Raw genomic sequence first — 13639 nt, 5'->3', positions numbered from 1 at the left:
TCAGGGGACAGCAGTGATGTGCTTTTGTTAAATAAATAAATGGACAGGGTTCCCACAGTTAGAGCAGCTCTAAATATTTAAAAAATATTTAATGCTGGGACAACCTGTCACACACAGCCCCACAGGTGAAGCTGCTCAGCAAAAAGCAAATGTCTGGGAAGATTTGTGATTAAATTTCAGGTTAATAGGGTGAGACTGGAAGGCTGCAGAGCAGGAAAGCCACACACAACTGAAGAGAAAAGCACTGGGACATGGTTTAGTAGTTGTCAATTCCAAACATTTAATGGAACATGAGTTCACTAGAGCCAGTCTGGAATCAGGGTATTTCAGGTCATTCAAGAAAATCCAAAACCTTAATGCACTTTTGTTTTTTTTTTCTTAAGCAAGGCATCACAGCAACCAGACACTAAATAGTTCCCACAAAAATATTTAATTTCCACAGTATTTTCTTTCAATATCTTTAGTGAATTATGTAGAATTTTACAGGAGACAGTACTTAATGCAATATACAGAATAACAGGATCACCCTGAATAAATTCTTCCTTTTTTTTCCAACTCTGCCCCCCTTATTTAATTCTCCTGGTCACTCTCATTACTGCACAGTTGTCCTTTTTTTACATGAACATTTCCATGTGGAAAGTGGAATTTCAGAATGTTCAGCACTGCAGCCCTTGCAGGATACAATGCCTGGAGTAACTGGACACGAGTCCAACAGACTAGAGAAGCACCTTACATACAATATGTACATGGAGAGCACATTCTGCAGCTTTACTGAGGCTGGACAGCAAAGACAATCCAGGGAAGGTCTGCAATTCCAGTGGCTTAAATCAGAGCTTCCTATGGTAGAATGCCTGAAATGAAAAATCCCAAACATCCCAGTCCTCACATGATTCACATCCCCTGGTGGGATTATCAGCATGTGTGATTTGTCTCCACTGCCTGCCCAGACACTGAACATTCTGCAGAGCAGTTACTGCCACGGCATCAGAGCCTGGGGTTAACTCAGCCAGAGGAGCAGCAGCTACAGAGTTCATCCAAAAAGCAGATGTCAGTGAGAGTCCAAGAGGAGACAGCACAAGCCCTGTGACCCCCCAGACAGCTCTAAAGTGCTCAGCAGGGATCAGGGAGCTGAGAAGGTCCCAGCCAGTGCCAGATTCCTGAAGGGTTTGGAACAGCAGCATTTGGCTTGAGACACATCCCCTGCCCCTCCACCCCTCAGTGCTGTGCCATCTCCCCACCCCAGCACAGGAGAACGGGGCATTGCCCTCCTCCTGCCCCCTTCTGTGGCCATCTCATCTGCACTCCTGTGAAGAGATGTTTGAAATTCCAATCTCTGACAACACTGAGGGCATGAAGCTGTTGAGATGCACCCCCTGGGCACAATGCCAGGATCATTTTTGGGGATTTTTAAATCTGGGATGCTTAACTCTGTTTTGGAAGAGTTTGCAAGTTAACTAACTGTATAAAAATACAGTGTAGCTGTAATATTGCTCTGAAAAGCACTTTTGCAAACTTTTTTTTTTTTTCTGTACAGACTGGTAAATAACATTACCAGATAATATAATACATATTTTAAATTAAAAAAAAAGAAACTCTCTCAAAGTCTGAACACTAAAGTCTAAACAGCTTGTTTAAAACACAACAGTGTGACCCAGGAAAATTCTGTTTTGCATGGTTAAATTATAGCAGCATGGTTACTGGCTTTTCAAGGAAATTCTTGAACTCAGCAAGCCACTGTGCTCCAACTGCTCCATCCACAACACGGTGGTCACAGCTCAGGGTGACAGACATCATGCTGGCCACATCAAAGCTGGGAGAAAAACACAAAAAAAAAGGTTAAAACACTGCTCTGCAAGGCAGTGCCACTTAAACAGCAGGAAAGCTACTCTTGGAATAGCAGGGAATATTACCAAATACACCAGGAATAGCAGCTGGTGCTTGGTGACATGTTTCCCCCATTGCACTGGGGAGGACATCATGTTCATTCCTTCTCTGAGGAAAACTAAGGAGGGAACTTCCCAGAGCACTAAAAACACCTCTGGGTGTTCCCCAAGGGCAGGGAGCTCAGCTTTCCTTGCACAGGGACAGCCCCACACTAAGAACAAGAACCATTTTAGTTCCAAGCAAGAGGATATTATATCCAGGATCCATCCTTTAGGGTCTCCTTAAATACAAATCTAAGCACTGTGTCAGCAATACATTTTAGGGTTTTTAAAATTATTTTCTAAAGCAGGTGTTAGGAAACTAGGCATGACTTCAGAGCTCAGGATCAGATGAAAACTCACCCTTTCTCATTGTCAGCTGGCACTAGTATTTCTTTTGAGGAACCCACAGCCAGGATGCAGGCTTGAGGTGGATTGATTATGGCAGAGAAATTCTTAATCCCATACATTCCTAAATTGGAAATTGTGAAAGTACCACCCTAGAAGAAAACAAACACATCCATGGGCAAAGTCACAAAAACTGTTTTATGTGGGATTATGGGGAGAGGGGGGAAACTCATCCCAGCCTGCAGCTCCCTGATGAGGGGAGGCTCTTGGAGAGCAGGGACAGGATCCAGGGAATGGCTGGAGCTGTGCCAGGGGAATTTGGGATGGAGATCAGAGAAAAGTTCTTCCCCAGAGGGTGTTGGGTACTGCCCAGGCTCTCCAGGGAATGGGCACAGCCCTGAGACTGCCAGAGCTCCAGGAAGGGTTGGACACTGCTGCAGGGAAGCCCAGGTGGGATTTGGGGTGTCAGTGCAGAGCCAGGAGCTGCATTCAGTGATCCCTGTGGGTCCCTTCCCACTCAGGGGATTCTGTGACTACTGAACAAGGCTCCAGCATCCCCAAACTGCCTTTGTTCCTTTGAAACAAGCCAGGAGCAGCAGAGCAGAACAACACCATGGTGTCTCACCTGGAATTCGTGAGGCTGGAGCTTCCCTTCCCGGGCCTTGGCTGCCAGGGAAGCCACGTCCTGGCTGATGGCAGCCAGCCCCTTGATGTGAGCGTTGAACACGATGGGGGTGATGAGCCCTGCAGGGGTGCTGACAGCCACACTCACATCCACCACGTGATTCCTGCAACACACACAGCAGCTGAAATCACTCCAGCAAGAGAGCAAACAAAAAAATTCAGAACAGCCCAGAGAACACCAAATTAACATTAATTTGCAACAATTATTTCACCTCGCCCACGAGCCTTAGACTCAAACATTTTATCACTTTCACATCGTATGTTTGCCCTCCCTCAAATCCCAGCAGAAGTTCTGTTTTGCCACAAACAAAGGAAGTTTCTGGTTATGATCATGCCATAAACTTACTGCCTGATAACTGTGTCCAACCACGAAGAATTTGCCTCAGGCACCTTCAAGCAGGCCAAAGCAGAAGCTTTAATTATGAAATCGTTGACAGAAAGTTTAACATTAGCTGGGACCTCCTGCAAATAAAGAGAGGCCAGGTGTCAGTTTGTACCCTGCACATCACCCCAGTCAATCAGGGCAGTCACTGCAGTTCACAGGAAATGTCAGAAAACAAACACACCACTTGCAAGCATTAAAATTCAAAGATAATTTATAAGGTGACCATCTCCTTTATAATTTAAGAACACAGGTTTTTTTATGTTTAGTTTTCCTCAAACTTGGCTTAGATTTATTATTCTGCCTAATTTTTTTATCTTTCTTAGTATTAAAAAGTTTTCTATCCTTTTATTTTCCACATTAAATAATCACCACAGAGCAGAGCTCAGAATAGCCCCTTAGGGCAGTCAGGAATCAGCAGATGTGAGGAAAATCTCATTCTGTCACACACAGTCCAGAACTGACCCACAAAAGGCACTGAAAAGATGCCAGAACTCACCTGGTTGAGCTCTTTCCTTAGCACCAGGACTTTTCCCATGTTCACATCGATGGACAGGTAGTAGTGAGGTATTGTTTGTTTGGACTGCATCAGCCTCTGAGCAATGACCTGGGGGTGTGCAGAGCAAGGAGCACCAATCAGCCTGGAAAACTCCCAGCTAAAAACAATGATCTTGGAAAAGACTAAAGCCTTACCCTGCGAATGTTGCTGATGGGGATGTCTGTGAAGGTCCCCTCGGGTGCTGCAGCAGCTGCAGGAACTGCCCCTGGAGCTGCAGCCTGCAGGGAACACCAGTGTCAGTGCCAGAAACCCCAGAGCAGCTGCAGCTCAGTGTCACAAACCCCCAGAGCAGCTGCAGCTCAGTGTCAGTGCCAGAAACCCCCCAGAGCAGCTGCAGCTCAGTGCCCCTGAGCTCTTTCCACCTCTCCAGCAGCCACCAGGCTCCTTCCAACCCCCAATTTGATTATTAAATGCAGAATGGAGTGGTTCAGCAGTACAACACTGAGATGTGTTGCTGTGATGCTCCCAGCCCAGCCAGTCCTGCTCTGGCACCTCCATCAGCTCAGGGATAACACAAACCATGGCAATGAACACTTTTGGGGCAGCAGTGACAGGCTGGGGTTTGCTAAGCCTGGCTTTCCTTCTGATCCCCCCTCTTCAGCAATGCTGGACCAGCTGGGACTGGGTGACCTCAGCCTGTGAAGATTTAGCAACCAAAGGAAGGCTTGGGAGTACACTATTTTTTTTCTCAGTGAAATATCAAAGGGACAAACAAAGGGAGAAGGCTCCAGTGTTTCTGGCAGGTTAAATTTCACAATCCTACAGTCACCACTGCCCACACAATCCAGCAATGCCAGTTCCATGCAGGAACTGCCCTTCCACAGAGCCCTCCCATTCCTGTAACATCCATTCCCAGATTTCCAGCCTACTCACTGGAGGAGCCTTTGATGGCACAAATGACTCCACATCTTTTTTGGTGATTCTGCCATCTGGTCCAGTACCTGAATGGGGCAAAGGAAAATGGGAGAGGATTTTAATTATTTCCAACATGGCTTTGCTTCTAAAGGTACCAGTTTCATTCAACAGAGAAACTCACTGAACACAACTCCTGGTTCACAGCTGCACAGTCAGAACAGCAAAATAAGGATCTCCAGGGACAGAAAACTGACAGTGAGAGCAAGGAAGTTGAAAGGAAAGGTACCTTTCACTTGGGTAAGGTCGATTCCTTTCTCTGCTGCCAATTTCTTTGCCAGGGGACTGACCAAGACCCTTCCTCCTTTGTGGGGTGGCCCAGCTGTGGGGGCTGCTGGAGCAGGAGCAGCAGCAGGCTGGGGAGGAGGAGGAGCAGCTGCAGGAGTTGCCATCACCTAAACAAAGAATCAAAGCCATCAATGGAACCACAGCAAGAGAACTGGCCCATCTGATTATCAATCAAGAGAGAATCACTGATCTGCACAAAGGCTCCCAGAAATTACATCAGAAACTCACTGGGAAGGAGGTCAGCTGAGCTATACACCAAATAAAATAAAGATCTTATGCTCCCCATTTTCAAGGAATCACAACTGGCACAAGCAACGAGCTGGGAAAAAGATCAGAATGAATGAAACCTGACTTCTCAACACATGGATCAGCCTTGCACTCACAAACAGAACACTCCTGTTGAAGCCAGGGCTTCACACTGTCAACAGCAGCTCAGATCAGCCTTGTCAGAGGTGCCCAGGACTGCTCCTTACCGGTGGAGGAGGAGGAGGAGGAGCTGCAGCCTTCATGTCAGTGACTGCAGCAGCCTGGTAGTCAGCAAAGGCTGGGATATCAGCCTCCTTCTCCACAATGATGCACAGAGGAGCTCCTAAGGGCACATCTCTTGTTCCTTCAGGCACCAAGATCTTGGCCAGGTAGCCTTCCTCCTGCACTTCAAATCCTGCAGGGGAGACAAACACCACTGAGGAGCTGAAGAGCTGCTCCAAGTGCTGCTGCTGCTGCACACTCTGGCAGATGAAGCAGCAGAGTCCTTTCCAGCAGGGAACCTCTCCATGCACTTGTTGAGAAGGATTGATGAGGAAATAAAAGTATTTTTAGGAGCTCCAATGTTTGGCTCTCCAGTGGAATGAGATGTTAACAAAACTTGTCCCACAGCAACACCCCCTGAGCAGCCAGAGGAGCTGGCAGAGGCTGCTTGGGACCCCTCCACGGGCACCTCAGCCCCCCTTGGCTCTGGACTCACCTATTGTGGCTTTATCTGTCTCAATTTCAGCCAGCAAGTCTCCCTCATTGAGCTTCTCTCCAACCTTCTTCTCCCACCTCTGCACTGTGCCCATTGTCATGGTGGGTGACAGAGCAGGGAGAGTGATCTGGGAAGGCACAGAACACAAATCAGCCCCTGGTGATGCACAGGGCTCAGGAACACAGTCTGAACTCCTGAGAAATGATGCCAACCTAAAGAAGCAGCTTTAATGCACTCCTAGGTCTGGCTCCATGACAGCCAAGCAGAGCTGTCCCACTGTGCTGCTTTGGCTTCTTTTAGCAAGGCCTGAGCGGGAGAGCAAGCAAGAGCAGAGGGCAAGGAATGGATAAATCAAAATAATCATCACTGCCATCACCTGCAAGGCTAAGGAAGGCTGGAGCAGTCACTTTGTCACTGTGACACACACACAAAACTGGGCAGAGGGGGCAAGCAGAGGGAAGAAAATAAAAAGTAGCCAAAACACAAATTTAGAAGCCATTCATTAATTACTGTATTACTGACTTTGAGTAACATCTCAGACAAATCAGTTTTAGCTGTGGGATGGGGTTCAATATTCCAGATTTTCTTTTTCAAAGGGATGTCAAACAAACCCCCCTGTACAGAGTGCTCAAATCCATTTGGATACACTTCAAAACCTAAGCAAAGCAGAAAGTTTATATCCACAACCACAGCTCATTACTAGTCACCCACAGACACATCTGCTGTGTTCACCAGAGCACCAGACTGGAGTTCTGCTCTGAGATAGGAGCACAGCTTATTCACACTAAGCACAAGGTCTTTTTGTACCAGAACTGTCCAAATGATGCAGATTTAGCACATCTTTCAAGACAACAACCCTGGAGGGACAGGTCTCTCCTCCACCAGCAGCTGGGATGCTGAAATAAATTTATTAAAACACCTGCTCTAAGCACACAACAACTGAAGTGGCACAGTTAAATAAATTCCCATTCCAGATGGATTTCATGACAAAATACCCCACAGGCAGCAATGCCAGGGGCAGAAAAAGAGTGTAAGAAGCCTTGAAGCAGGAGCAGGGCTGTCTTACCTGCATGTGAGGAGGGTAAGAGCTGCCAGGGGCCTGAGGAGAAGGCTGAGGTGGTGGGGAGGGGGCTGCAGCTGGAGGGGGAGGCACTGAGGCTGCAGGGGCAGCAGCTGCTGCAGAATCCAGGGTGTAATTTTTGAAGGCATCAATATGTTCAGGCCTAGAAGAACACACAGAGCCCCAAACCCCATCAGGTGAGGGTCTCAGTCTTTCACTCAAGGCACCCCAGGAGCCCCAAGATGGGAAATTCACGTCGAGGGTTAGGACAATACATACTTTTCTACTGTGATACATATTATGGCCCCAATAGGAACATCCCTTGTTCCTTCTGGCACCAGGATCTTGGCCAGGTAACATTCCTCCAGGCTCTCAAAGCCAACTGTAGCTTTGTCTGTCTCCACCTTGGAGAGAGAACAGGAAATGGTGAGCACAGAGCCTCCCAGTGTGTTGTGTCCCCCCCAGGCCATAGAGCCCAGCCCAGCCCTGTCCCCAGGATACCTCTGCTATGAGATCCCCTTCATTGATCTTGTCACCCTCCTTCTTCTCCCAGCGCGCGATGGTGCCCATCTGCATGGTGGGGGACAGCGCTGGCAGTGTCACCTGCGAGGGACAGCAAAGTGGCACAACCCAGACGGATCCAGCAGCAGGAACCACACACAGGACAGACACAAATCCTCAGCTCAGCCTGGATGTGGGGCACAGCTCTGCTGCAAACCCCCAGGAGCTGCTGGTGAAGAACTCTGGGCAAACCCACGCGGGCTGAGGGCAGAGGCTGTGCTTGCCCCATCCCTGGGAGTGTTCAAGGTCAGGCTGGATGGGGCTTGGAGCAGCCTGGGACAGTAGAAGATGTCCCTGCACATGGCTTTAAGGTCCATTCCAACCCTTCAGCACCCTGTGATTCTGCCAAGAAAGGGTTATAGAGAGCCTGGGTGTGCGAGGGACCCACAGCGGCGCTGGGATAAAGGACAGAGGTGATGGAGGAGCACCCGACAGCCGCCCGGGGCTTGAGGCTAAGCGGTGCCACAGGCACAAAACCCGCCGGTTTTCTCCCCGTTTGGGTGACCAGGCATTGGAACAGGTTTAGCCATGGAGGGGGCGCAGTCCCCATCCCCGTGTGAGCGACCTGGCTCCGGGGCTCCAGCGCCAGCGCTGGCTTCACTACCCTAAAGGTCTCTGCCAGCATTGGTGATCCCGTAACTCTGTCCCCGGGGACAAACTGAGCCGCGGAAATCGCGGAGGGGGAAAGCGAAGGGACAGGGAGGGGACACGGGAGAGAGGGGGGCACGGGGAAGGAGAAGGGGCACGGGGATGGAGAGAGGGGCACGGGGAAGGAGAGAGGGGGGAACGGGGAAGGAGAGAGGGGCACAGGGAAGGAAAGGGGGACACGGGGAAAGGAGAGAGGGGCACGGGGAAGGAAAGGGGGACACGGGGAAAGGAGAGAGGGGCACGGGGAAGGAGAGAGGGGCACGGGGAAGGAGAGAGGGGCACGGGGAAAGAGAGAGGAGGGCACGGGGAAGGAGAGGGGGGCACGAGGAAGGAGAGAGGGGCACGGGGAAGGAGAAGAGGGGCACGGGGAAGGAGAAGAGGGGCACGGGGAAGGAGAGCGGGGGACACGGGGAAGGAGAAGAGGGTACGGGGAAAGAAAGGGGCATGGGGAAGGAGAAGGGGCACGGGGAAGGAGAGAAGGCACAGGGGACAGCCGGGGCAGGGGTTGGGGGTGTCTCTCACCTTCTGGTGAGCCGGGAGGCTGCAGCAGCGGTGCGGAACGAGCCGGGGCCATGCCGGCGGCAGCAGCAGCGGGCGAGGCGCGGGGCCACCCCAGGCCGGGCCGCGCCGGGCCGGGCCAGCCCCGGCCCCGACCCCGGCCCCGAGCGCTCGGCGGGGCCGCACCAGGCCGGGAGCCCCGGCCGCGCCCCGGGACACGCGTCGCGCCAACACCCGCCACATGCTGGGGCTGGGCTGGAGCCGGGCTGGGCCGGGCGGGACCGGGGCCGGCCGCGCTCGGTGACCTCCGTGCGGGCGGCGCGGTGCGACAGCGGGGCGGCCGTAAAGCGGCGGCGGGAGGGCCCGGCCCGCCTCAGCGCCGCCTGAGCACCGCCCGAGCACCGCCTGAGCGCCGCCCGAGCACCGCCTGAGCACCGCCTCAGCACCGCCTCAGCGCCGCCTCGGCGGGGACGGGCTGGGCTGGGACACGGGGAGCGATCGGGCTGTGGGAGTGGGGATCGGCGTGTGGAAATGGGGCTCAGCGTGTGGAAATGGGGGCTCGGTCTGTGGGAATGGGGATCAGCCTGTGGAAATGGGGCTCAGCCTGTGGAAATGGGGATCAGCCTGTGGAAATGGGGATCAGCCTGTAGAAAGGGGGCTCAGCCTGTGGAAATGGAGCTCAGCCTATGGAAATGGAGCTCAGCCTATGGAAATGGGGCTCAGCCTGTGGAAATGGAGCTCAGCCGGCAGAAATGGGGCTCAGCCTGTGTAAATGGGGATCAACCTGCAGAAATGGGGCTCAGCCTGCAGAAAGGGGGCTCAGCCTGCAGAAATGGGGCTCAGCCTGTGTAAATGGGGCTCCAAACGGGCTCTGTGGCTCTGCACAGCTCCCCGGCAGTCAGGGCTGTTCGGTTCTGCTGCAGGGAGCAGGGACAGGAGGAGAGGAACGGGCTCAGGCTGGGCCAGGCTGGATGGGGTCGAACACAAATATATCCCTGTCAGTGGCAAAGGCCATAAGCTAAAACACACCAAGTTCCACCTCAGCCTAAGCAAGAACTTCTGTCCATGGAGGGTTTTTTTTCTGAGGTATGCTCTTTCTACCTAACCCAGGTATTGACCTCGTACCATAAACCCACTTGTGTGACATCCCAGGGACTGCACTGCTCACAATTTATTTGTTTCTGTGCAGCTTTCCTCAGACCTGTTCCTGTACTTAACTTGCTCTTGTAATAAAATCTCTGGAGTCAAAGCTCATTTCAAAGTGACACCTTTTGCTTTTATGAGGGAGAAACTTCCAGAACCAAACTGCTCTGAACAGCAGAGGATGTGAAGCTGGGAAACAACAGACCTTGAAAAGTTCCATAATTTGCTGTATGGAATTCCAGCCCGGGTTCGTGGCTGTTGCTGAAATAAAACTGATGAGTAAACCCCAAGGAATGAAACACTTGTGAGAAGTTTGCAATTCAAATACAATTGATCTCGGTATCACAAGCCCATGCCCTCTTCACTAGAGACCATGCAACACAGGAACCGTGTCCAGGGGAGAAAGAAAATCTTTGTTTCTTTTCCAAAAGGGATGTATTTCCCCCATTAATTAACTTGTTCATTGATGAGCTTTCCTCCCGCTGTCTGTAAGCAGAAAGTCACACAAATTGTCCAGAACATGAGGCAGCTTGGGTTGTGCCAATGTGGCACGAAACCACGTAAGAGCCTTGATATAAAACCCAGTATCAACCAGTTGGATTTCCATAGTAAAATAAAATTACAAGGCCAGTGTTGTGTCAACAGAAGACAATACAAAACATCTCAGCATCCACCAGGAAAGGAGTAAAACACAGTATAATGCGTGCAGAAATATACAGAGAGCACTTGCACTAGTATAAAAATATCCACAGTCCTCAGACAAATGTGAATCGGTACAAAATAATTTCAAGAACATGTTTACAAAAGGACATGTTAATATAAAACAGTAAAACCAGGTTGCCCCCTCTCCCAGCCTCATGCACAGCACACACAGACAACCCATGGAAGGCGCAGAAGGAGCAGAGCCCGTTTGACCTCCCAAGCCCACAGGCCATGTAGAGAAACAAAACCACAAAACCAAAGGGAAAAAATCCACCCACGGGGGATTTTAGGGCTTGTTCTTTCCCCAGCAGTTCTTTCCTGAGCCTTCAGGACTCAGCATAGTGAGGAACTGTTGTGGGTAAGTGCTTGGTGGCCCTGCAGTGGGGGGACAGCAGCAGAGGGGTGTCTGTGCACAGGAGGTGACAGCAGGGAGGGCAGGGACAGCAAGGACAGGGGTGTCACCACCTCAGGAAGCAGCTGATTCCAGCTCCCCACCCATGAAATCCTTCAGCAAACAAACAAGCACCAAGATCCTTCATTCCACACAACTGCAGAGCAAACCCAGAACGCCTCGGAAATGGGAAAAGCTTTGGAGAGCAAGTGGGGAAAGCAGGGCTGGGGAATGGCAGCTTGAGTTTGGGAAAAAGGGAGCTTGGCCAGGCTGTGAGCTTTGCTTCAACCCTCCACAGGACTCTTTCCCCCCAGGACAGCTCCTGTCAGTCTGCAATGTCCTCAGAGCCTCCAGGACAGCAGCTGGTCCAGCTCTCAGCTCCCACAGCACAACTTCTCCACGAAGGCAAAGCTTCACATTTTCACCATCAGTGCAGTTTCCTGTGACACCAGCACGGGAGATGCCCAGCTGAGCCTGCAGCACACAGTGCAGGCATGGAGGAGAAGGGGGCAAAGCATCCTTAAGGCCTCCAGGGTTTTGGTGGCAGGGCCAAGGCGGGTGTTTCTGTCCCCCAGAGCCGTCCCAGCAGCTGGGGCACGGGCACTCAGGTGCCAGCTGTCCATGCACACAGCCTGCACACCCCTGCCTTGCTCAGAGGCTCTTTTTTGGCAGCTTGGATTGGCCTCCCAGCACTTGGGCTCCTGGGTGGCTCTCAGCTCTGCAGACAGTCACAGGTTTCCATAGAAACTGGGCTTGAAAGCTCCATTAATTCTCCCCGTGGTCTTCTTCCACCCAGGCCACGATTTTCCCCTCCCAGCCAGGAATGATATCATCATCGTGGAATACCTACCAAAAAAAAATTAAATTAATAAATAAAATATAGGATTTCAGTCGTGTCTGGAGTCTGGACACACGGTTCTGCAGTGTGAGTGGCATCAGGGGCATGAAGTCAAATCCTAGGTCAGATTTCCCAAAATAATCCAGGGAACACATGGGAATGGTGGCTGGGGGATGAGTCACATTTTCACAATTTAGCTAAATAACAGACCAGGCCTCTTTAACCAATGACTATCAGGATTATTATTGGCTTTTCTCTTTTTTTGACATTAAAGGTAAACTAAAGACAGGAACCACGCCTTTTCTGAGTCAGACCACAACCTCCAGTTGCTGCTGCTGCCTGTCCCCAGCGAGGGTCACCCTTCGCCCTTGCCCCAATCGATTTGTGAAGCAAGAGCTGTCCCTGTAATGAATCCAATCCACACCCACGCCAGCCTGAGCACGAGCTGCAGCACACAAAGGGAACCATGCCACACACACACAGTTCTCTCTGAAAAACCTTCAGAGGAAAGTAAAATCTTGTATTTTTAATACAGGCTCTCCCATTTTTATAAAACCTGCAGCCTGGGTTTTGGCTGTGTCCCCTGAGCTGTGTCACAGGCTGGCTTTGCCCAAGGGGCTCTGCAACTCCCAGGCAGTCACAACCACATCCATGGAATTGCTTTTGCTGAGGATGAAAATATTTTAGCACAAGAGGAGCTTAACCCAGAGTTGGGAAAGCAGGCAGTTTTGTTTGGGGGAAACATCCACTGTTTCATTAGTTTGAAAGTGAGGTGGCCGTGGTCCCCAGGGCTGTGTGGTGACACTGGTCCCACAGCTCAGTGCCACATTTACCTCCTCCTTCACTGTGCCAAACTCTGGATCCAGGGCTTTGAAGTGGTACCGATGGGCTCCTTCCCGATCGATGGCTGCCTTGAAATCCTTCAGAGTCACTTCCCCTAACCTGCAAGGGGAACAAATACAAAAACAAAACACAAAAACAAAGCTCAGGGACTAGTGCAGATCATTTTCCCCAGCCAACAGCACGAAATCCAGCTAAGGCCCAGCAAGCCTGTGGTGGCTGGGAGCATTCCCAGAAAATCAGAGTGCTGGTTTTAGGGGCACAGGGGGTTGGGGAGGCCCAGCCTCACCTCTTTGGTATGCTGACCATGAAGGGGGTGAGGGAGCGGTCGGTGAAGTACAACACTTTGGTGCAGGCACTGGAGCTCATCACGGGTGTGCTCTGAGAGTGAGGCAGCTCTGCAAGGCAGCAGCAAATCACTGATTATCATCCCTTATCATCATTATCCCTCCCCAGCTTCCCATTCCAGCTGGCCAGGATGGATGGTGTGTGTGGATTTTAATTTGCCCATTTGTGGTTCTCTCCCCAGCTCCTGCCTTGTTTAATTCTTTCCCCCACCCCACTACAAGAGGTGAAACAGAGGAACTAAACAATTTTAAGGCTCCTTTTATGAAGAAAATACTCTGGACACATGGAAGTGTGGTGTTAATAAAGGCTGCACCGTTCTGTGGCTATGAAAGGCAGTAAACACTGAGTAAACACTGAGTAAACACTTCTCTGTCCCCACTAGATGGTGCACAGCAGCAGGAAGGCTGGGATGAGATCCCTTTTCCCAGTGATTGCCATGGTTATTTGTGCTGCAGCACTGCCCAAGAGGCCCAGACTCACACAGTGATGGTGCTCTACAAAACACCAGCCATGAGTGTGTGTCCCTGCCTTCGCAGGGAGCTCTGATCCTG

The 13639-nt window shown here is 51.1% G+C and overlaps 2 protein-coding genes across 5 annotated transcripts in view; both read right to left on the bottom strand.

Moving 5' to 3' along the window:
- Nucleotides 1–255: 255 nt before the first annotated feature.
- Nucleotides 256–8944, bottom strand: DLAT (dihydrolipoamide S-acetyltransferase). Its single transcript, XM_033081544.1, has 14 exons — nucleotides 8851–8944; nucleotides 7621–7722; nucleotides 7399–7523; nucleotides 7126–7282; nucleotides 6060–6186; nucleotides 5569–5756; nucleotides 5037–5202; nucleotides 4769–4836; nucleotides 4030–4113; nucleotides 3836–3943; nucleotides 3301–3416; nucleotides 2896–3058; nucleotides 2286–2422; nucleotides 256–1810 (listed from the first exon to the last, which is right to left on the bottom strand). The coding sequence occupies exons 2-14, from the start codon at nucleotides 7693–7695 to the stop codon at nucleotides 1681–1683; spliced, it is 1644 nt and encodes a 547-aa protein (XP_032937435.1). The 5' UTR covers nucleotides 7696–7722; nucleotides 8851–8944; the 3' UTR covers nucleotides 256–1680.
- A 1417-nt stretch (nucleotides 8945–10361) lies between these two features.
- The window catches only part of DIXDC1 (DIX domain containing 1), a 31014-nt gene continuing 27736 nt past the window's right edge, over nucleotides 10362–13639 (bottom strand). For all 4 annotated transcript variants that reach the window (XM_033081539.2, XM_033081538.2, XM_033081540.2 and 1 more), the window contains 3 exons: nucleotides 13030–13138; nucleotides 12734–12842; nucleotides 10362–11908 (listed from right to left, as the gene is read on the bottom strand). In XM_033081539.2, the coding sequence (XP_032937430.1) occupies nucleotides 11828–11908; nucleotides 12734–12842; nucleotides 13030–13138 (299 nt within the window). In that variant the 3' untranslated portion in view covers nucleotides 10362–11827. The remainder of the gene's footprint in view (nucleotides 11909–12733; nucleotides 12843–13029; nucleotides 13139–13639) is intronic.

This window comes from Catharus ustulatus, chromosome 28 (assembly GCF_009819885.2).
Source record: "Catharus ustulatus isolate bCatUst1 chromosome 28, bCatUst1.pri.v2, whole genome shotgun sequence".
NCBI classification, from domain to species: domain Eukaryota; kingdom Metazoa; phylum Chordata; class Aves; order Passeriformes; family Turdidae; genus Catharus; species Catharus ustulatus.
The sequence above is the reverse complement of the archived record's forward strand: the minus strand, read 5'-3'. Positions and strand labels throughout refer to the sequence as shown.